Genomic DNA, 22,790 nt, shown 5'->3' with positions numbered 1-22,790 from the left:
TCTTTTAGTTATTGTTTGCTGGCTTTTAAATGCTTCCCAATCTTCTATCCTCCCACTAGATTTGGCTACTTTATATGCCCTTGTTTTCAGTCGGATACTATCCTTTATTACTTTACTAAGCCACGGATGGCTGTCTTTTCTTTTATTCCCCTTTTTCCTCAGTGGAATATATTTATCTTGAAAGATGTGAAATATCTCCTTGAATGTAGACCACTGCTCTTGTACCGTCTTACACTTTAATCTGTTTTCCCAGTCCACTTTAGTCAATTCTACTCTCATACCTTCATAGTCTCCTTTATTTAAGCTCAGTACGCTGGTTTGAGATCCAACTCTCTCATCCTCAAACTGAATTTGGAATTCACTCATTCCAAGGGGATCCTTTACTAGGACATTTTTTATTAATCCTGTCTCATTACACAGGACCAGATCTAAGATTGCCTGCCCCCTGGTTGGTTCAGTTACATACTGCTCAAGGAACCCGTCCCTAATACACTCTATGAACTCTTCCTCAAGGCTGCCATGCCCAATTTGATTAGTCCAGTCAATATGAAAGTTAAAATCCCCTGTGATTATAGCTGTTCCCTTATTACAAGCCCCAACTATTTCACAGAATCACAGAAACCCCACAGTGCAGATAGAGGCCATTTCGGCCCATCGAGCCTGCACCGACACATATCCCACCCGATCCCCGTAACCCCTACACCAACATATATCCCATCCTATCCCTGTAACCCCACGTATTTAAACCCCCTAACACTAAGGGTCAATTTATCATAGCCAATCAACCTAACCCGCACATCTTTGGACTGTGGGAGGAAACCGGAGCACCCGGAGAAAACCCACGCAAACACGGGGAGAATGTGCAAACTCCACACAGACAGTCGCCCGAGGCCAGATTCGAACCCGGGTCACTGGCGCTGTGAGGCAACAGTGCTAACCACTATGCCACCGTCCTGATTTATACTCCGACCAACAGAGTTGCAACTGTTAGGAGGCCTATAGACTACGCCCACTAGTGACTTTTTCCCCTTATTATTCCTGATCTCCACCCAAACTATTTCACTATCCTGATCCTTTGACCCAATGTCATTTCTGACTATTGCAGTGATTCCATCCTTGATTAACATAGCAACCCCACCTCCCATTCCTTCCTGTCTGTCCTTCCTAATTGTCAAATACCCTTGTATGTTTAGTTCCCAGTCATGATTATCTTGCAGCCATGTTTTCGTAATGGCCACCAGATCATACCCATGTGTAGTTATTTGTACCGTCAACTTGTCAATTTTGTTACGAATGCTGCGTGCATTCAGATAAAGAACTTTCAAATATATTTTCTGACAATTTATTCCTGCTTTTACCCCTTTTACTCCTTTACCTTTATCATTATACATTCTGTCCCTTCCTGACACGCTCTGTTTTTTAATTCCCCCACTGCTACCTTGCTCTATTGCCTTCTCCCCTGTCATTTTTATTTTTCGCTCTCTTAAAACTTGCCCCCCACTAATTAGTTTAAAGTCCTCTCTACAGCCCTAGTTATTCGATTCGCCAGGACTCTAGTCCCAGCACTGGCCAAGTGAAGTCCGTCCCAATGGAACAGCTCTCTCCTGTCCCAGTACTGATGCCAGTGTCCCAGGAAGCAAAACCCATTTCTCCCACACCAGTCTTTGAGCCACGCATTTAACTCTCTAATTTTATTTACCCTAGCCAAATTTGCACGTGGCTCAGGTAGTAATCCAGAGATTATTACCCTTGTGGTTCTGCTTTTTAATTTGGCCCCTAGCTGCTCAAACTCCCTCAGCAGAACTTCCTTCCTTGTCCTATCTATGCCATTAGTACCAACATGGACCACGACAACTGGATCCTCCCCCTCCCACTCCAAGTTTCTCTCCAGCCCAGAGGAGATGTCCTTAACCCTGGAACCGGGCAGGCAACACAGCCTTCGGGACTCTCGCTCTCGGCTGCAAAGAACTCTATCTATCCCCCTAACGATACTATCCCCTACCACTACAACATTTCTTTTATCTCCCCCCACTTGAATGGCCCCCCGCTCCACAGTGCTGTGGCCGGGTTGCTCATCCTCCCCGCAGTCCCCGTTCCCATCCTCACAGGGAGTAAGAGCCTCAAACCTGTTGGACAAGAGCAAGGGCTGCGGCTCCTCCAACACTCCCTCCTGGATCCCCGTACCTGCCTCATTTCTAGTCACACCATCCTGACCCTGGCCACGGACTACATCTGAATGAATTAATCTAATTGGTGTGACTACCTCCTGATACACAGAGTCCAGGTAACTCTCCCCCTCCCTGATGTGTCTCAGTGTTTGAAGCTCGGACTCCAGCTCTTCAACACGCAGCCGACACTTACTGCAAATGTGATCACCATGAGCATCAATGGTGTCCACCAGCTCCCACATATTGCAGCAGCAACACATCACCTGATCACCCATTCTATGTAATTAATTAAATTTATTAATATTATTCTTAAATACCCTCTGCCCCGATTCTAGATGATGAATATCGCACCTTAGAAACTATAAACCACAGAGTTTAAGCTTAAAAAAGAGAGAAATACTCACCAACCAATCACTTACACGCTTTCTGGTGACGTCACACTTGGATTACTTTTTACCTCTCTCCTTCCCTCTGAGTTCCAAGATTGGAGATTGGTAAACCTACCTGGTCTCTGGGGCCTTTATACAGCCGCTCAGCCCGCGATTCTCGCACTGAGGCCTTACCTGGGTCTCGGGAGCCTTTATACAGCCGCTCAGCCTGCGATTCTCGCACTGAGGCCTTACCTGGGCTCTGGAGCCTTTATACAGCCGCTCAGCCTGCGATTCTCGCACTGAGGCCTTACCTGGGCTCTGGAGCCTTTATACAGCCGCTCAGCCCGCGATTCTCACACTGAGGCCTTACCTGGGCTCTGGAGCCTTTATACAGCCGCTCAGCCCGCGATTCTCACACTGAGGCCTTACCTGGGCTCTGGAGCCTTTATACAGCCGCTCAGCCCGCGATTCTCGCACTGAGGCCTTACCTGGGTCTCTGGAGCCTTTATACAGCCGCTCAGCCTGCGATTCTCGCACTGAGGCCTTACCTGGGCTCTGGAGCCTTTATACAGCCGCTCAGCCCGCGATTCTCGCACTGAGGCCTTACCTGGGCTCTGGAGCCTTTATACAGCCGCTCAGCCTGCGATTCTCGCACTGAGGCCTTACCTGGGCTCTGGAGCCTTTATACAGCCGCTCAGCCCGCGATTCTCGCACTGAGGCCTTACCTGGGCTCTGGAGCCTTTATACAGCCGCTCAGCCCGCGATTCTCGCACTGAGGCCTTACCTGGGCTCTGGAGCCTTTATACAGCCGCTCAGCCTGCGATTCTCGCACTGAGGCCTTACCTGGGTCTCGGGAGCCTTTATACAGCCGCTCAGCCCGCGATTCTCGCACTGAGGCCTTACCTGGGTTCTGGAGCCTTTATACAGCCGCTCAGCCCGCGATTCTCGCACTGAGGCCTTACCTGGGCTCTGGAGCCTTTATACAGCCGCTCAGCCTGCGATTCTCGCACTGAGGCCTTACCTGGGTCTCGGGAGCCTTTATACAGCCGCTCAGCCCGCGATTCTCGCACTGAGGCCTTACCTGGGTTCTGGAGCCTTTATACAGCCGCTCAGCCCGCGATTCTCGCACTGAGGCCTTACCTGGGTCTCGGGAGCCTTTATACAGCCACTCAGCCCGCCGATTCTCGCACTGAGGCCTTACCTGGGTCTCGGGAGCCTTTATACAGCCGCTCAGCCCGCCGATTCCTCGATCTTTTGCGCTGGTTTGGCCGATTTCAGGCAAATTGCGCTGAAACTCCAGGCTGTAGCACCTTATCACATGTCTCAGAAACATCTCATGCACTTGCAATCATTTGCTTTGAAATGTAGTGACACATAGCCAAACACGGTAGCCATTTTGCACACAGCAAGATCCAACAAGCCACAAAGACATGAATGACCAGTTATTCTGCGTTTGTTAGTTTCGGTTGAGGGTGGATTGTTGGTCAAGCCATAGGGAGAACTCCCTGGCCTTCTTTGGGTAGTGCAATGCGATCTTTACTGTTCATCAGTAACACCAGAACAGGGCGTCAGGACCTCAGCTGAACCCCTCACTCAAAGGACATCGTCTCCGACTAGCCAGCACTGCACTGGACTGTCGTTTTAAATTATGTGCTCAAGTCCTGGAGTGAGACTTGAACCCAGATCCTTCTAATTCAGAGGCGACTGTGCGACCAAATGAACCAAGCTAAAATGATTGGAGAATGTTTAGGAACACAAATTCTAGCTGATTTTTCCCTTGACCAGTAAGACTTATGTAGAGCCTTGACTGCTGCCTGTCTTAGACCAACTACAGGAAACGTTGGTTTATCCGGAGGTTTATCCGGAGGTTAACTAATGCTCGATCCACCGGCAAAAATCAGGAGCCGTTTCGTTAGTTTTTTTTCTTCTCGTTGCTTTTTTTTCACCAGTCAGGCTCTGCAAGGTCTCGCTGAAGCTGTTGCTGAGCTACAGAGACGCTTGCAAGGTACGGCCGACTGTTTAGAAGCTGTTGCTAAGCAACAGGGTTTGTTGCCAGATACGGAGCTCAAAATCTTCGTATGTTTCAACATTAGCGCAGGTTTGTCCGGCAGTTTTGATGGGACGGCAACAGCTCGGTCTCGTCGGTGCCGGATAGCACAAAGTTTCCTGAAATGTAATGTAATACAGATTTGGATTAAACCTGGTGTGCAAGGCTCAGTACCACAACAGGTGCTGCACTTACCCACTGAGCCACAAGGACTGCTCCATAACGCTTTCCCGGTTGCCTATTTCGATCCATCTCCCTTTTTATCTATTTATCTATCTATCAGATCTGTCTCTGTCTCTCTCTCTATCTTTCGACCTCTCTTGCTAATTCTATCTGATTGCTCTCAGTCTTTCCATCTCTCACATTTGCTCCATCTGTCTGATCTCTTTCTCTCTGTCTCTCTTATTCTATCTACCTGTCTAGCTATACATCGTAGACCCCTGGCGCAAATTAGTACTGTGCCGAAGAATTATAACGGAGAGATCTGTTATCTGGATTTCACTAAAGATCACTCCTGTCAGTTAATGCAGCTCTACTTTTATTGTCACTCAGTTTGGTTCTAATCTGTGGGATATTGTCCCTTCTCTTTATTTTGCAGATAAGGAATTTTTTTTTCTTGACCTTTCTACCAAGGTGCACAAGGTGGCACCGAGTGGATGGAAGAACCAGCCCAAAAGGAAACGTGCAATGGTCAACTTCACACTCTTCCTAAGAATAAAGTTCTTCGTCGAGAACTTCAGTTTGATTCAGTAAGTAACGAATAAACCTTCATTCTCCGGCGGCAACTAAATGGCCGGGCTTTTCTGCTGCGCTCGCCACTTTTCACCCACTGAAAACCCCGGGCGAGATGTCTCGAAAACAGAATGCATTTCATTCAGTACCAAGGATATTTTTTTTTTGTCTTCTGTGACCCTTGAAGCTTGTCCCCTGGCACGGACCACAAACGTGAGGGGTGATCTTACAAAAATTGTGCTGCTGGTGATTTCTGTGTGCTCTGTCCATTTTAACATGAGCACCTAAATTCCCCAAATGTACGACTGTGCCCAGGCCGTGAATTTTGTAAAATTAACCCGACATGTTTGACTTAAAGAGGAAGCGCCAAGAAGATGAAACCAGCTGTGCTGAACGTTCTGCCTGATTCTCAAGGGGAATCTGACAAAACTCCAGGGCATTCCTGTAATCTTACCAACTGCACTTGAACCTCTGAACAGATGCTGTCCACGGAGATTTCACCCAGCAGTACACGAGGCTCCTTGGGGAGGGGCTACCGATGACATAATTAAATTAGAAAATTGAAACTTAAATGTTTTGAAGCTTAAGTGGCTGATGATGATTCTATCCAACTGTCCCCCGCCCAAGATTAGATTACACTCATGAACTCGCTCCCCTGTGTCTGTAATTGGTATTATATACTGATTTAATGTCACGGGGGGGGAGGGGGTGTTGTGCAGTTGGCTCCGTTTTGCTGCTTATTCTGTGTGATCTGCGCTGAAGCAAAATCACATTCACACACGCATTTAAGGGGAAGATGGTTTACCTAAGTAAGGATATACTTGCCATAGAGGGAATGCAGCGAAGGTTCACCAGACTGATTCCTGGGGTGGCAGGACTGTGGTATGAGGAGAGATTGGGTCAACTAGGCCTGTATTCACTAGAGTTTAGAAGAATGAGAGGGGGATCTCATTGAAACGTATAAAATTCTGACAGGGCTAGACAGACTGGATGCAGGGAGGATGTTTCCCCTGGCTGGGGGGCTCTAGAACGAGGGGTCACAGTCTCAGGATATGGGGTAGGACATTTAACACTGAGATGAGGAGAAATTTCTTCACTCAGAGGGTGGTGAACCTGTGGAATTCTCTACCACAGAAGGCTGTGGAGGCCAAGCCACTGAATATATTTAAGAAGGAGATAGATAGATTTCTAGACACAAAAGGCATCAAGGGGTATGGGGAGAGAGCGGGAATATGGTATTGAGATAGAGGATCAGCCATGATCATATTGAATGACAGGGCAGGCTCGAAGGGCCGAATGGCCTACTCCTGCTCCTATTTTTTTCTATGTTTAAACACGAGTGAGAAAGGAATAGGAGTTTGTGCTGAGAGGGTTCGATGAAGAAGTGGGGTGGGGGTGGGGAGGCCCATGTGGAGCATAAACATCAGCCAATGGGCCAGTGGGTTGGTGGGCTGAGGCTGGGGGCAGGGGTAGCACTCCTGCTCCTCCTGGCCCACAAGCAGTGCTGGAAAGGCCCTTACCCGATGAATCGGGTCCTTCCCGCCTCCCTTCAGCAGCCGGGTTTCCCGAACCCTGGGAAACCCGGCCTGCAGGTGCCTAAAGTAAAATTGTGGTTAAATTTGAGGCAAGCCACATCATACCAATATTTAAATGATGGACCTGTCCCCCCCAACCCACCTCCGTTAAAACCAGAAGTGGGCGCGTTGGAGATGGGCTGGGATCAGGTTTCCGATTATTGAACTTTTAACCCCCCCGCTCACCCACTAGCTCCTCTCCCGCCAGTCCTGGGGTGTTAAAATTGCTCCCACTATGTCCCAACAGCTGCTCACAGATTCTGTGTTGAGCGTATTGATGTTATTAGACTTGTGCGAAAGAAAAATAGCTCAAGATACCCTTAATGCAGAGGTTGTCCAAACTGCAGCCCCTGGTCCACATGTAGCCTGTGATCCCTGGCGATCCAGCGCTGGACGATCTATTTCCACTTAAATATTTTGTTCGCCAGTTTTGTCCTGTTTGAATCGTATGCGTCTGGAGATTTGATTCTCAGTGATGTGCCTCATTGGTGGATAAGTCCAAAATAAGACCCCCTGAAACTTGCAACTTGAGCTTGATTTAAGATTGAGATGTGCCCCCCCCCCCCCGAGGCTCCATGGTACACACCCATAGAAAGAAAGACTTGCATTTATATAGCGACTTTCATGACCTCAAGACCTCCCAAAGCACTTTACAGCCAAATAAGCACATTTGAAGTGTTGTCACTGTTGGAATATAGGAAAGGCAGCAGCCAATTTGTGCACAGCAAGCTCCCAAAAACAGCAAATGTGATAATGACCAGATATTCTGTTTTAGTGATGTTGATTGAGAGATAAATATTGGCCAGGACACCAGGGAGAACTCCCCTGCTCTTCTTCGGAATAGTGCCGTGGGATCTTTTACGTCCACCTGAGAGAGCAGACGGGGCCTCAGTTTAAAATCTCATCTGAAAGACGGCACCGCCGACAGTGCAGCGCTCCCTCAGCACTGCACTGGCGTGTCAGCCTAGATTTTTGTGCTCAAGTCTCTGGAATGGGACTATGAACCCACGACCTTCTGACTCAGAGGCGAGGGTGCTATCAACTGAGCCACAGCTGACACTATGGCCTAGAAATTCAGTAGGCTTTGCGCCCAGTTTTCGCCCAAAGAGGGCTTTTGCGCCACTTGCTGAGCTTTCGCCGATATTCAGCGCTGCGGTAATGGCGGCGTTAGCCAGTAGTGCTGCGCCGCCACCGATGACGTCATCGGTGTGCGCAGTGCCCCGCTACCACCCCGTTACCGGCCCGACCGCCATATTTAGTTGCGGCCGCCTCTTCCGCAGCGGCCGCAAACAGCGATCAGAAAACGGGGCCGTCCTGTAGCCTTAGTGGGGCGCTTTAAGGTGGAGGTGCGGCCGGCCGCTTTTTCGGCGGCCGCCTGCCCGCACCTCCTTCCCCGGCCTCCTCCACCGCCCCCCCCCCCCCCCCCCCCCCCCGTGGCATTGCCGGCTGCTTTCCGCGAACCCGGCACTTCTCCGTGGTGCCGGGCTCATTTGCCGGCACTATCCAGCGGCGATCTCCCCGTTGCAGGCACCTCCCCCTTAAGAGAAGGAGGAGGCCTGCAGTACCGCAGCCTGCCGCTCCGCAGCGGGTGGCGCAGCGGCGCCTAGAGTGCTGAAATTCAGTTTCAGCGCCCCAAGCGGGGGCGGGCACACCCTGGAATAGCGCCCGGTTCCGACTTGGAGCGCAAAAACTGAATATCTGACGGGCGCAACTGGCTCCGCGCTCAGCGCTAACTTTTGGGCGCACGCCAGCTGGTGGGCCCAAAGTGAATTTCTAGGCCTATGAGTGCATGAAGATGAAGCTTGGATGCCTCTGCTTTAAGCTGTTGATCAGTACCAGTGCAATGCCCATTCCTGGCCTGTGAGCCTTTCAATGGGAGCTGACAATAAAATAAACACACGAGGCTGTTCAGTACCTACACTCTCTTTCATTAGACTTTCACTGTGGTGAAACAGCAGCCAACTCCTGTTGAAATCAGTGCCCATGGATCATGGTATATATTACATCCATCCCAAGTCTCAGGGGCCATAGTTTGGAAAGAAACGACGTAATATTTCCTTTCCATTAAACAACAGGAAACGCTGTAAATAAGTATATTTGATGGCATTCTAATTCAGCCTACGAAATTATTTGGATGAAATAGAAACGATAACTTGAGGAGGACAGATTAGAAGCAATACCTGTTCCTAAGAGATGTGGGAATAATAAGTGTGTTCTCGGAATCCCGTGATCTATAATCTGATCCGTTGCACCATGGCCAAGGGAATATGACTATGAAGAACTATTTCCTGGATGTTTTTTGCTAGCTCAACCAGTGAGTCTGTATTGATTCAGCTTTCTATTAATTTCCAAAACAAGAGGTTCTATTGTGCCTGTCCACTCGTTAGGACTGTGGCTGCAAAGCACAGTGGAAGCCTATTCTTCGGCAAGTCAAACTGATTGAAATGTCACATGGGTTTGGAATCTCAGCTGCCCCTTTTAAACTGGCTTTTCACTATACCCGACAGCATTGCAAAAACAGACGTAAAGCACAGAGTTGGGAAGACACAGCAGCCCCCCCTCACATGCATTCATATAGCACCTTACACATCCCCAGCACGTCCAAAGGTGCTTCACTGTCAGTGCTGTTTGTGGGAGCTTGCTGTGCGCAAATTGGCTGCCACGTTTCCCACATTACAACAGTGACTACACTTTAAATAGTACTTCATTGGCTGTAAAGCGCTTTGGGATGTCTGGTGGTCGTGAAAGGCGCTATATAAATGCAAGTCTTTCTTCTTCTTCTTCTATGAATTATTTTTTAAATTACTAAATCGTGTCAGACTGCTTGTCCGACCTCCAGTATTGGATGAATTGTAATTTCCTCCAGCTAAACTTTGGGGCGACTAAAGCCATTGGGGTAAAAATTGGGTAGTGCCCTCTTTGGCCGATTTTCCCAGGTCGTTTAAACGGCACCTAAATATCCGGAATTCTCTATTAACCGGCAAAATTCATACTCCGAAAACACCTCAATAACCGGAAATGTTGCCGTGTCCGAGTCCAAGTCTCCCGCGGTGGCCGAGTTCGTCAGTGGGGGTCGTTCTCCAAACTGCCACTACTCTGTTTCTTGGCGCAGTCAGAAGTCCGAACACCTCAATAGCAGGAGTTTGACTCTTTGTTTGTTAAAAATAGCCTCGGTAGATAACCCTCTCCGTCATCCGGAATTTTTAATCAACCGGCAACACGCTGGTCCCGTCGGTGCCGGATACCAGAGAGTTTCCTGCAGTGCACCGAGAGGGAGGAGGGGCGCTACTGGAAGCGCCCCGCATCCCTCTTGGGGCGCGGCAAGCCAATATCGCGGTGCTACGTGCCGCAGCGCCGTGGTACTGCAGGCCTTTCTCTCCTTATTAAAGGGGAGGAGCCCAGCGCAGCACGTCCCGGCACCCAGCTGGGCCACCAGGGATTGGGAGTGCCGGAAAACGAGCCCGGCACTCCGCGGGGGGCTTCACGGGGACAGCGACGGGGGCAGGTGCTGGCAGGCAGCCAGCAACAAAAATGGCCGCCCGCCACATCCCTTTAACTAGCGCCGCCCCGGCCGCAGGTAGGCCCCCGTGACCCCGGCGGACATAGCATCCGGCAGTAAGTCGGGGGCACCACCCAATATTACAGCCGGGGCGCTGCGCACGGAGATGACGTCATGGCTGGCGGCGCAGCGCAACGGGGCACTACCGGTTACTGCCACTGCTAACCTCCCGCTGAATTTCGCGGGAGGCGTTGCGGCGCCACACCCAGGCGCTAGTTGCTTTGCGCCCCGTTAGCGCAACCTAATTTTCCCCCCATTGTCTTCAGCCCCCGCCACAAACTCCGTACCCTCACGACCAACTCCATCCCCTTCCCCAGCTACTGTCTCAGGCTGAACCAGACTGTTTGCAACGCTGGCATTCTGATCAACTCTGGATTGAGTTTCTGACCCAATATCCTCTCGACTGCCTAATTTCAGCTCAGCTACACTGCCTGCATCCGTCCCTGCCTCAGCCGATCTGCCGTTGAAACCCTCACTCATGCCTTTGTCACCCCTCTTCTCGCTGATCTACATTGGCTGTTGGTCCAGCAACGTCTCGAATTTAAAATTCTCATCTTTGCGTTCAAATCTCTCCGTGACCTCGCCCCTTCCTATTCCTGTAAATGCCACCTCTTAAACCAACCTTTTGGTTACCCTTCATTATATCTCCTAATTTGGTTTGTTTATCCCTCAATCAGCATCACGAAAAAGCAAATTATCTGGTCATTATCTCATTGCTGTTTGTGGGAGCTTGCTGTGCGCAGATTGCCTGCCGCGTTTCCCACATTACAACAGTGGCTACACCTCAAAAAGTACTTCATTGACTGTCCTGAGGTCATGAAAGGCGCTATATAAATGCAAGTCTTTCCTTTTCATTACAGCTCTGTATAGTGCTGTGGTCAATTTTTTATACATCAAACGCACTCTATAAATGCAAATGACCGTTTTTTATGAAGTGTAGTCGTTGTTGTTTTGTAGCTAAACGAGGAAACACACAGCATAGTCCCCAGTGAGATAAATGACCAGTTAATCTTTTTTAATGGTGTTGGTCGAGCTATAAATTTTGATCAGGACACTGGAAGAATTCCACTGCTCTTCTTAAATAGAGCCATGGGTTCTTCTACAGCCGCCTGAACAGGCAGGTGGGGCCTTGGTTTAACGTCTCATCTGAAAGATAATTGAGGACTGCGTTCCCATTCAACCACCGCATGGCTTGCTGCTTATTTGCGCCCCGCCATGGCTGTTTTTTTTTTCTAGTGATTGTTAAGTGCTGACAGAACAGTTATCCCTTTCCAATCGATTGTAACAAAAGGCACTCTGCTGGAAGGCTGGCGTTTCAAACGTAAGCATTGAAACCAGATAACTTTAGCAACAAGCAGACTTTGAGCCAGCTCCAGTTAACCTGCCAATGGGCCCAAAGCGAAGTGAAAGCAATACCTTCTCTCTGCCTCTGACTGGAGGTAACCACACTGACTAAAAGCTAGTGCAATGAGGTCTGCTGGGATAGCACTAGCACTGCTGCATCTGAGTTAAGGTGTAGTTTTTGCTGGTAGCCTTGCAATGGGTGATACCTTGGTGTCCTATTTGACCCTGAAATGAGCTTCTGACCACATATCCACGGCATAACTAAGACCGCCTATTTCCACCTCCGTAACATTACCCGACTCCGCCCTTGCCTCAGCTCATCTGCTGCTGAAACCCTCATCAATGCCTTTGTTATCTCTAGACTTGACTATTCCAACGCACTCCTGACCGGCCTCCCATGTTCTACCCTACGTAAACTTGAGCTCATCCAAAACTCGGCTGCCCGTGTCCTAACTCACACCAAGTCCTGTTCACCCATCTTCCCTGTGCTCGCTGACCTACATTGGCTCCCGGTTAAGCAACACCTCGATTTCAAAGTTCTCATCCTTGTTTTCAAATCCCTCCATGGCCTCGCCCCTCCCTATCTCTGTGATCTCCTTCAGCCCCACAACCCCCCGAGGTATCTGCGCTCCTCTAATTCTGCCCTCTTGAGCACCCCTGATTATAATCGTTCAACCATTGGTGGCCGTGCCTTCTGTTGCCGAGGCCCTAAGCTCTGGAATTCCCTGCCTAAACCTCTCCGCCTCTCCACCTCTCTTTCCTCCTTTAAGACACTCCTTAAAACCTACCTCTTTGACCAAGCTTTTGGTCACCTGTCCGAATATCTCCTTATGTGGCTCAGTGTCAATTTTTTTTATCTTCTAACTCCTGTGAAGTGCTCTGGGACGTTTTACTACATTAAAGGCGCTATATAAATGCAAGTTGTTGTTGTTGTGATAGATCTCATAGAACAAGCTCTCATATCAATACATGGGTGGGGCACTTTGGGCTTTTAAAAAGTATCCACTTAAATTAACCTTCAGCAGCTAGAACAAAGTTAGCTCATTTCAGCTGGGGTGACAGCTGAAGTCCGATGTATCCCTGGACTACAGAGGGTTAACAAAATCAGCCAGGGTTCCTGCTCGGGATCACTATCCAGTGATCCATACTGGAAAATGCCTGTGTGTAGGGCAGTGGTTGAGGGGGTATCAAGCTTGAACCAAACCAGAGCGATAGGGTTCAGCGATAAAGCATTTGCTTAAAATGAACAACCTGGCCCTCTCGAGGGTCAGCTGAAGCTGCAATGTGGCACACTGGAGCCCCCTGATATGCTCCAGCTGATTCTGGAATGCAAGTATAGTATTAGATACCTGCAGCTGAGTGAATACCTGTACTGCATCCATACCAGTTTTGGAGAACTGGAATCCCACCTAAGTGAACAAGAAAGAAAGTAAGAAAGAAAGAATGAAAACCTGCATTTATATAGCACCTTGCACAACCTCAGGATATTGCAAAGTCCTTTACGGCCAATGAAGTACTTTTTCTTTGAGGTGGGGGTCACTGGTGTAATGTAGGAAACGCAGCCTCCAATTTGCTCACAGCAACATCCCACAAACAGCAATGAGGTAAATGACCAGATAATCTGTTTTTATGTTTTATTTATTTATTTATTTATTCCTCTCTCTCCCACATGGCAGCTGTCTTTCATTCTGTGCCATTTACACTTCATCTAGAGCCATCTTTTGTTTCTTAACTTGTCCCATCCATCTCCTTTTACCTTGCACCATCTCTTAATGCCTCTTAATCTCTCCTAGCACAGACCTTCCCTTTTGTTCTTTCCTCCCCTCCCCCCTTTCCCTGCCCCTGCACTTGCTTAAAAACCTGTTACATCTCCAGCTTTTTCCAGTTCTGACGAAGGGTCATCGACCTGAAACGTTAACTCTGTTTCTCCCTCCACAGGTGCTGCCTGACCTGCTGAGTGTTTCCAGCATTTTCTGTTTTTATTTCAGATTTCCAGCATCCGCAGTATTTTGCTTTTGTCATCTGTTTTAATGATGTTGGTTGAGGGATTGGCCAGGACACCAGGGAGAACTCCCCTGGTCATTCTTTGAAATAGTGCCGTGGGATCTTTTACATCCACCCGAGAGGACAGACTGGGCCTCACCGTCCTTGGCCTCTTGCATTGTTCCACGGAAGCTCAACGTAAACTCGAGGAACAGCACCTCATCTTCTGATTAGGCACTTTGCAGCCTTCCAGACTCAACATCGAGTTCAACAATTTCAGATCATAACCTCGGCCCCTATTACATTTTTACTTATTTTTTTTCCCACCCCTTTGTTTTGGGTCTTCCCTTCCCCACCTTTCCTTTTTTTTCCTCTCTTCTCTCTCCCACATGGCAGCTGTCTCCTATCCTGCCAGTACACTTCACACCTAATCTTGTCATCTTTTGTCTCCACTGTCCTATTACCATCTCATCTGGTTTTGAATACCTCTTAATGTCTCTTTTACTTCTTTTACTTCTTTTGTTCTATCGCAGTCCTGCCTTCGATCTATTTTATTTCCTTTCCAGTTTGAAAAAGGGTTAGACCCGAAACGTCACTCTAATTTCTCTCCACGGATGTTGCCTGGCCTGCTGCGTTTTTCCAGCATTTTCTGTTGTTATATCTGACACCTAGATAGGTGTCCAGAGCACAGAAATTATCCATTTACAAACTCATTTGCCATAAGGAGCCTGCAGTGTATAGATAATGCCAGGATTTTATTGATATCCATTTGCCTTTTAGGCACAGCCTCACCAGACATCAGTATTACCTGCAACTGAGGAAAGACATCCTTGAAGAACGGTTGTACTGCAGCGATGAGACAGCCCTGCTGCTGGGCTCACTGGCTCTCCAGGCAGAGTTTGGAGATTACATTTCAGAGGTGAGTACGTGGCTGGCGACGTAACAATATTAATCATCTTTAATCTGAGCTCAGTAATGCTGTGAGCTGCCGAATCCAACCATTGCCACTGCGAGCACCTGGAATAGAGAAAGAAAACGACAAGCGCAAAAGTTCTATTATATATTGATGTTTTAACAGGGCCCATTTTAGTCGCTCTTTGCTCTGCCCCACTAATAACATTTCACTGGCTGCTTTTGCTGCAGATTAATAAAAGGAAAGTATACAGTCCACAACCTACAGCAAGTGAAGCCGTTAATATAGGCCGAGTGGCATATTAATGAGCAGATCTGCTATAAGCCATACGCGAAGGGGAGGCAGGCCACAGATGGCCCGGGGCCCACATTGAGTGCTGGATTTTTCCAACCTCGGTGGGTCCGTGGCGGGGCGACGTTACGTGACGTGTGGGGACCCCTCATCTGTCTCGATCCCGGCCTCCAAATAAGATTTTCCGTTGATGGAGCTTCTTAAGCCCCGCCCTGCGGGGTTCCCAGCCAATTAATAGGAAGCGGGTCTGATGATGTCATTTGATGACGCGTCATCAGCCGGTTTCCTTAAAGGGGCCATGTCCACAATCATTTTGACAGTTGTGCTGTCAGTGTTCTGCAGCATTGAGGTGCTGCAAACACTGACAAGCACTGAACAAAGGTGCATGGCTGCACCCAGGCTCTCCCATGACTCGCTCCATATGCTTATGGAGGGAGTCACAGCACGCAGGGGTGGAAGAGACCTCCCCAGGCGACCAAGACAGCCTGGTTGCACATTGCACAGGAGGGCACAAGCAGGGATGTTGTCAGGAGGACCTGGCTGCAGTGGTGCAAACCTTTCAATGATCTCAGTAGATCACAAAATGTTACTGCAAATCCACACCCAACCTCATCCTGCTGTGCCACTCATCACATCCCCATCACTCTGCCTTCCCTACCCTACTCCTGCACATCTTTACTCACACCAACTTACCTTGCACCTCCACCCATCCCTCTCTATCTACATTATCACTTCCCCATCTCACTAGCCACCCCTCACACTCATCCTCATTCTAGTCCAATCATACCAACTAACAACACACAAGGGTCAGCAATTGGGTGTTATCGCCAATGTTCATGTAAAGTTTCTGTTAATGTTCTGTCAAATATTGAAATCTTTATTTTTAACACTTTGCGTTCTTGGCCAGATTTGTGTGCACCTTTGGAAGTGGCTTAGTGAGTTGCAGTGAATGGTGAGACATAACGGTACTCCCCCACAATGGTGATGAGTGTGAAAGGAATGGCTTGGGCATTGTAGGGATGCTTTATGGTGTTGGTGTAGGGTGGTGCCAACCTGGCGCATCATGTGGCAGCCAGGGTGTGCAGCATCAAGTGAAGTAAATCTGGCCATGGTGAGGCCATCCCTGGCCTCCCGGGCAGCAGTGTGATCGGGTGCTGGTGCCCTGTGTCCTGTACAGCATCAGGTGATTGCAGAGAAGGTTGGTGCTGTTGTTGGTGCTGCTGGTGTGGCTGGTGATGCTGGTGTTGGGGCTAATTGTGGTGGGACTCTGAGGACCAAGGTGAGATTTTTTCAAGGGCACTGATGTTGCTGGAATAGATGACAGCTGAAGTTGTGATGACAGAAGCGATCTGTCAATGGTGAGAGAGCTTGCTCCAAGGAGGTGACACTGGATAGAGAGTTTGCTCCAAACACTTCAAACCTCCATAAAGCTGAAAAGTGTATTCCAAATCCTGAAGGCTCCAGCTTCTAAGATTGGAAATTGAACAGCTGTGAAATGGTAGCTTTTATACCACTTTTGCAGCTGTCAACTATTCACAGCAATGCAGAGTAATTGACAGCCCAACACATGATCCCCGAGCGCTGGGAAACTTGTAAAAAACATGGAAAAATCGTTCAGACCTGGTAAAATGCTGCTTAAATGCCTTTAAGCAGCTTCTTAAGTATCTCACTTGCCTGACCCGCCGCTTAGTGCCCAAATCCTGAGAATTAATTTAAAAAAATATTTAATTGTAAACGGTAGTGCAACACTGTTATCCTTGTCCCCACCACCCTACAGATTATAAAACTGACAGAACCATAACACTATCTCAGCACTTGATTCCACTGAGTGACTCACATACTCTTGTAACCAGAAGACAAATGACTTGTCTGCTTTAGGAATTATTCGTTCACGGGATGTGGGCGTCGCTGGCAATGCCAGCATTTATTGCCCATCCCTAGTTGCCCTGAGAAGGTGGGGGTGAGCCACCTTCTTGAACCACTGCAGTCCGTGTGGTGAAGGTACTCCCACAGTGCTGTTAGGTAGGGAGTTCCAGGATTTTGACCCAGCAACTATGAAGGATCGGCGATATACTTCTAAGTCAGGATGGTGTGTGACTTGGAGGGGAACTTGGAGGTGGTGGTGTTCCCATGCGCTTGCTGCCCTTGTCCTCCTAGGTGGAAGAGGTCGTGGGTTTGGGAGGTGCTGCCGAAGAAGCCTTGGCAAGTTGCTTGCAGATGGTACACACTGCAGCCACGGTACGCCGGTGGTGGAGGGAGTGAATGTTTAAGGTGGTGGATAGGGTGCCAATCAAGCAGGCTGCTTTGTCCTGGATGGTGTCAAGCTTCTTGAGTGTTGTTGGAGCTGCACTGATCCAGGCAAGTGGAGAGTATTCCATCACACTCCTTACTTGTGCCTTGTAGATGGTGGAAAGGCTTTGGGGAGTCAGGAGGTGAGACACTCGCCGCAGAATACCCAGCCTCTGGCCTGCTCTTGTTGCCCGTGCTTGTTTTATTTCACATATAAGTTACCTCACACGCATATACGCGAGGGTCACTAAAAGTGATCCTGGTGAGTGCACTTTAATTTTTTTTGTATATCCAAGAGTGACAACCTCTTACTTTCTTGCCCTTCTTGTGTCACTCACAGAAGATTATTAACCTGCAGGAGCGAGAAATTACAATGGCAAACTGTTCTCCCCGTGGCACCATTCCACTCCGTGCCATTAGCAATAAAGCGCTATTGTATTTTCAAGTCTAATACCATTGTGGGAAGAAAAATCTATGTAAAACTTGATTATCCTATTTGCTGTCTACTTATACCTGACCTAGCTCAGTGCCATTATTCTTCAGCTCATAGAAGCCATTAGGGAATTACACCCAAAGCAATTACCATATAACATTACCGTCTTTTCCCAGAATGGTTTGGATTAATCAATGCTCCCGGCTGCCATATGTTTTCTTAATGCTGCTTAGTGGGATGTCCTTCAGGTTTCCAAGTTGGATTTTACTCAGCATAGATTCGTTCCGACATATTTCACATCACTTAAATTGGCCTCACAGAATTTCTTATTGGGCCTAATGAAAATAAATGGTGTGCCGAAAACATCCCCTGCCCCCAAAGTCCGTGATTAAATTGGGGCACAGTTCCTCTCACACTTTGCTAAAGGGATCCATTTTACGTGCTTGAGTCGAGACAATAAGCGGCAGCCCGTTCTGCGATCATGGGGTGTGTCACAGACCGCTTTCAACCGTTGTCGACAGATTAGGACTGGAACAATCTAAAGAGGGACCTGAGTCTCAGGATTTCTCAGCAAGACGGCAGAGAAATATCCTTTAAAGAAAGGTGGGCAAAGGATTTGTTTGGTCACAAGGTTGAATCAATATTCTGACTTTTAGAATGAGTCATTGAGGACTGGAGTCAAAGGGGGGAAGTTTTCAGGGGGTCAGCGGGCACATTTGGTGGCGGGTTGGGTGGGAAAAATTTTTTTTGACAGCAGGTAGGGTACCCATTGTCAAACCACCTCCACACTAGTTTCCCAGATGTTGGGTCTGTCAGCGCTGAACAGACCCGACACCAAGCAGCGGGGGAGGCAATTTAGGTGATTAAGAGCTTATTAACAGCCTGTTAAAGAGAATTTTGATCTCACCGTAACATTTTGCGAGGTCGCCCATGGGTTCCACGCTACTCGGGGATCTGGTAAGCAGGTCAGGAGTTGTGTCAGCATGAAATGATCTCTTTACTTGACAGCTGCAAATGTGCTATAAAAGCTCCCATCTTGCAGCTGTTCACTTTCCAAGCTCAGAAGCTGTTGCTTACTGCATTTGGAAGACAGATTGAGCTTTATGCAGGTTGCAAGTGTTTGGAGTCAACTCTGTATCCAGTGTCACCTCATTGGAACAACCTCACTCACCACTGACAGATCGCTTCTGTCATCTCAACTTCACCTGCCATCTATTACATCAGCATCAGTAACCTTGAAACTATCTCACCTTGGTCCTCAGAATATGACCACGATCAGCGCCAACACCAGCAGCACCAACAACACCAGGGCATCAGCACCTGACCATATTGCTGCCCGGGAGGCCAGCGATGGCTTCACCATGGCCAGATTTACTTCACTTGATGCTGCACACTCTGGCTGCCACATGATGCGCCAGGTTGGCAGCACCCTATACCAACACCATAAAGCATCCCTACAATGCCCAAGCCATTCCTTTCACACTCATCACTATTGTGGGGGGTACCGTTATGTCTCACCATTCACTGCAACTCACTAAGACACTTCCAAAGGTGAGCACAGATCTGTCCAATAAAGCAAAGTGTTGAAAATAAAGATTTCAATGTTTGACAGCACATTAACAGAAACTTCACATGAACATTGGCTAAAACACCCAAGTGCCTACCCAATGTGTTGTTAGTTGGTATGATTGGACTCGGATGAGGGTGAGTGTGAGGGGTGGCTAGTGAGATGGAGAAGTGATAATGTAGATAGAGAGAGGGGGATGGGTGTAGGTGCAAGGTAAGTTGGTGTGAGTAAGGATGTGCAGGAGTAGGGTAGGGAAGGCAGAGTGATGGGGATGTGATGAGTGACACAGCAGGATGAGGTTGAGTGTGGCTTGGCAGTAACGTTTTGTGATCTACTGAGATCATTGAAAGGTTTGCACCACTGCAGCCTGGTCCTCCTGAAGACATCTCTGCTTGTGTCCTCCTGTGTAATGTGCAACCAGGCTGTGTTGCTCTCCTGGGGAGGTCTCTTCCACCCATTGGAAGGGAAGAGGACCTCCCTGCGTGCTGTGACTCCCTCCATAAACATATGGAGCGAGGCATGGAAGAGCCTGGGTGCAGCCGTGCACCTTTGTGCAGTGCTTGTCAGTGTTTGCAGCACCTCAATGCTGTAGAACACTGACAGCACAACTGTCAAAGTAAATTTGCGCATGGTCCCTTTAAGGAAAAAGGCTGATGACGCGTCATTGTAAAGCACCATCAGACCTGCTTCCTTCAATTGGCCGAGAAACGTGCTGGGCGGGCTTAACAAGCGCAATCAGGGGAAAATCATCTCATGGAGCGGGCTGGAGCCAGCAGCGAAGTCGAGTGCCGCCAGCGACCCTAGCCGCAGTGAACCCGCCGAGGTAGGTGAAATCGCGGCCAAAGGATCTGAAAGATGTGGACTAGTAATTCCCACGAGAGGTTCTCGCGATCTCCCGTCGTAACTTTGGCGGGAGTCCCAGAGCAATACGCCATTACAGCCGGAGGTTGGGGCACTTTGCGGAAATGATAGCCCACGGTGTTTAAGGGGTTGTCCTTTGCCTGAAGCACATGCTGCAGGGGGCTGATAACAGTAATCGTGTTGTGTTTGAAAGGTGCACGGCAAGAACTACTACCGGGTGGAGCACTACATTCCTCCCAGTGTGATGGAAAAGATGGCTTTGACTTGTATAAAGGAGGAGCTGCCGCGACTTCACTCCACTTACTTTGACTTGTCTGAAGAAGAGGCGGAGATGGAGTATCTGAAGGTACAGTGCACATAGCACCTTTCCCTTTTCTTCAGACTCTTTGGGGGGAAATGTTTTTGGCCAGCAATACTGGATGAATGTTTAATGTCTTCTTATACCATTCTTCTCTCTGCTTATATAACGGAGGAGTTAGCCCAAGTAAAATACTCAGGTGGTGCTGCTGGACTGAGCAACGTGTTAGGTATTTTTCTGCTTGTCGTGAATCTTATCATTCATGGAGAAATGACTCATGAAATGACACTGGGCGGCCAGCTGGTGGCGCCGTCCAAGGAGTATAAATACTCGGGCGTGGGCCCAGCTTGCTCAGGACGTTTCTGTAACCAGGAACTAGTGATGTAACTAGAACCTCATGGTTGTGAAACAGTTGATTAAAGCCTTGTTTTATACTCAAACCAAGTGCTCAGTAGTCTGTTTACATCACTGCTACTATCACTTTGAGTAAGGTCGAGCCTTGTTGATGTTAGCTGTTTGGACTTCCAACACATGTTTCAGCCGTGGCTCATTTTTAAGAGAACAGGTCAGCATTCATCCCTCAACCACCACCACCAAAAATTAGACTAAGAGATCAGTCATGTCAGTGCTGTTTGTGGGCTCGTGCTGTGCGCAAATTAGCTGCCGCATTTGCCTACAATACCGTGACTGCATTTGAAAAATAATGCGCTGACTGTGAGGCACTTCGAGACGTCCTGAGGACATGAACGGCGCTGTATAAATGCAAATTCTTTCCCTTCCTTTAGCGTGAAATGACATTTATTCGTGCTTTAACAACATGTGGCAGGTAACGCAGCAGCTTCCAGAGTACGGCGTACTGTTCCACCGGGTGGCACGGGACAAGAAAGCTACGGGGGGAGACATCGTGCTCGGAATATGTGCCAAAGGGATCATCGTTTATGAGGTGAAGAACAACACCAGAATTGCCAGCTTACGGTTCCAGTGGCGTGAAACCGAAAGGATCACATTTAATGTAAGTAGGGTCTCGTGTTCATCACCCGTTACAATAACTAAAATTAGATATTGCCCCAGTTTTTTCTTTTCCTCTCCTGCGGGCGCTGGGTCACACTGGGGTTGGGTTCCACAGCTGGCCAAATGGTTGTCCTATGAGGAGAGATTGTGTAGAATGAGCCTATACTCTCTGGAGTTTAGAAGAATGCGAGATGATCTCATTGAAACACATAAGATTCTGAGGGGGATTGACAGGGTAGATGCTGAGAGGTTGTTTCCCCTGGCTGGAGAGTCTAGAACTAGAGGACATAGACTCAGGATAAGGGGGCGGCCATTTAAGGTTGAGATGAGGAGGAATTTCTTCACTCAGAGGGTGGTGAATCTTTGGAATTCTCTGCCCCAGAGGGCTGTGGATGCTGAGTCGTTGAGTATATTCAAGGCTGAGATCGATAGATTTTTGGACTCTAGGGGAATCAAGGGATATGGAGATTGGGCGGGAAAGTGGAGATGAGGTCCAAGATCAGCCATGATCTTATTGAATGGCGGAGAAGGCTCGAAGGGGTCGTATGGCCGACTCCTGCTCCTAATTCTTAGGTTGTTATGTGTGAACCTGGACAGCGAGTGACAACAGGCTGTTTGACCGTCAAAGGCTAAGCTTGATACCCCATCAACCACTGTCCACACACAAGCGTTTTCCAGTATGGATCACGGGCTAGTGACCACGAACAGGAACCCTGGCTGATTTTTTTAAACCTCCCGGAGTCCAGGGACACATAGCACTTCAGCTTATGTTCGCTAACTTTGTTCTATCTGGTGAAGCTTAATTTAAGTGGGTATTTTAATTAAGTCCAACATCCCCCACCCTTGTATTGCTATGTGAGCTTGTTCTGTGTGTACTATCACTCATTTCTCTTCATTCTATTAAAGTTGATTTTTTAAAAAATATTTAAATGTTCATTTCTTATTTTAAGTGACGTATTCTTGCCCCAGTGAGAGCATAAATTGAGTAAATAAAGAGAAAGTGTTTCCAATAGCTGCAGGGTCAGTAACGAGAGAGCACAGATTTAAGGTGATTGGCAAAAGAACCAGAGGTGACATGAGGGAAAAATTTTTTATGCAGCATAGAAACATACAAACATAGAAGATAGGAGCAGGAGTAGGCCATTCGGCCCCTCGAGCCTGCTCCGCCATTCAATGAGATCATGGCTGATCATCCAAATTCAGTACCCTGTCCCTGCCTTCTCCCCATATTCCTTGATCCCTTTAGCCTTAACTCCTTCTTGAATACATTTAATGAATTGACCTCAACTGCCTTCTGTGGTAGAGAATTCCACAGGTTCACCACTCTCTGGGTGAAGAAATTCCTCCTC

General features: G+C 48.3%; 1 protein-coding gene across 7 annotated transcripts in view; it reads left to right on the top strand.

Annotated features, from left to right (window-relative positions):
• ptpn20 (protein tyrosine phosphatase non-receptor type 20) overlaps positions 1-22,790 on the top strand; it is a 505,217-nt gene that overhangs the window by 254,112 nt on the left and 228,315 nt on the right. For all 7 annotated transcript variants that reach the window (XM_085970355.1, XM_085970356.1, XM_085970357.1 and 4 more), the window contains 4 exons: positions 5,185-5,335; positions 14,559-14,697; positions 20,326-20,478; positions 21,257-21,442. In XM_085970355.1, the coding sequence (XP_085826481.1) occupies positions 5,185-5,335; positions 14,559-14,697; positions 20,326-20,478; positions 21,257-21,442 (629 nt within the window). The remainder of the gene's footprint in view (positions 1-5,184; positions 5,336-14,558; positions 14,698-20,325; positions 20,479-21,256; positions 21,443-22,790) is intronic.

The sequence above is a fragment of the Somniosus microcephalus genome, chromosome 29 (assembly GCF_052327205.1).
Source record: "Somniosus microcephalus isolate GS21.2 chromosome 29, FLI_Smic_1.0, whole genome shotgun sequence".
In the NCBI taxonomy this organism is placed as follows: domain Eukaryota; kingdom Metazoa; phylum Chordata; class Chondrichthyes; order Squaliformes; family Somniosidae; genus Somniosus; species Somniosus microcephalus.
Note: the sequence above shows the minus strand (reverse complement) of the source record. Positions and strands in the feature narration are given on the sequence as shown.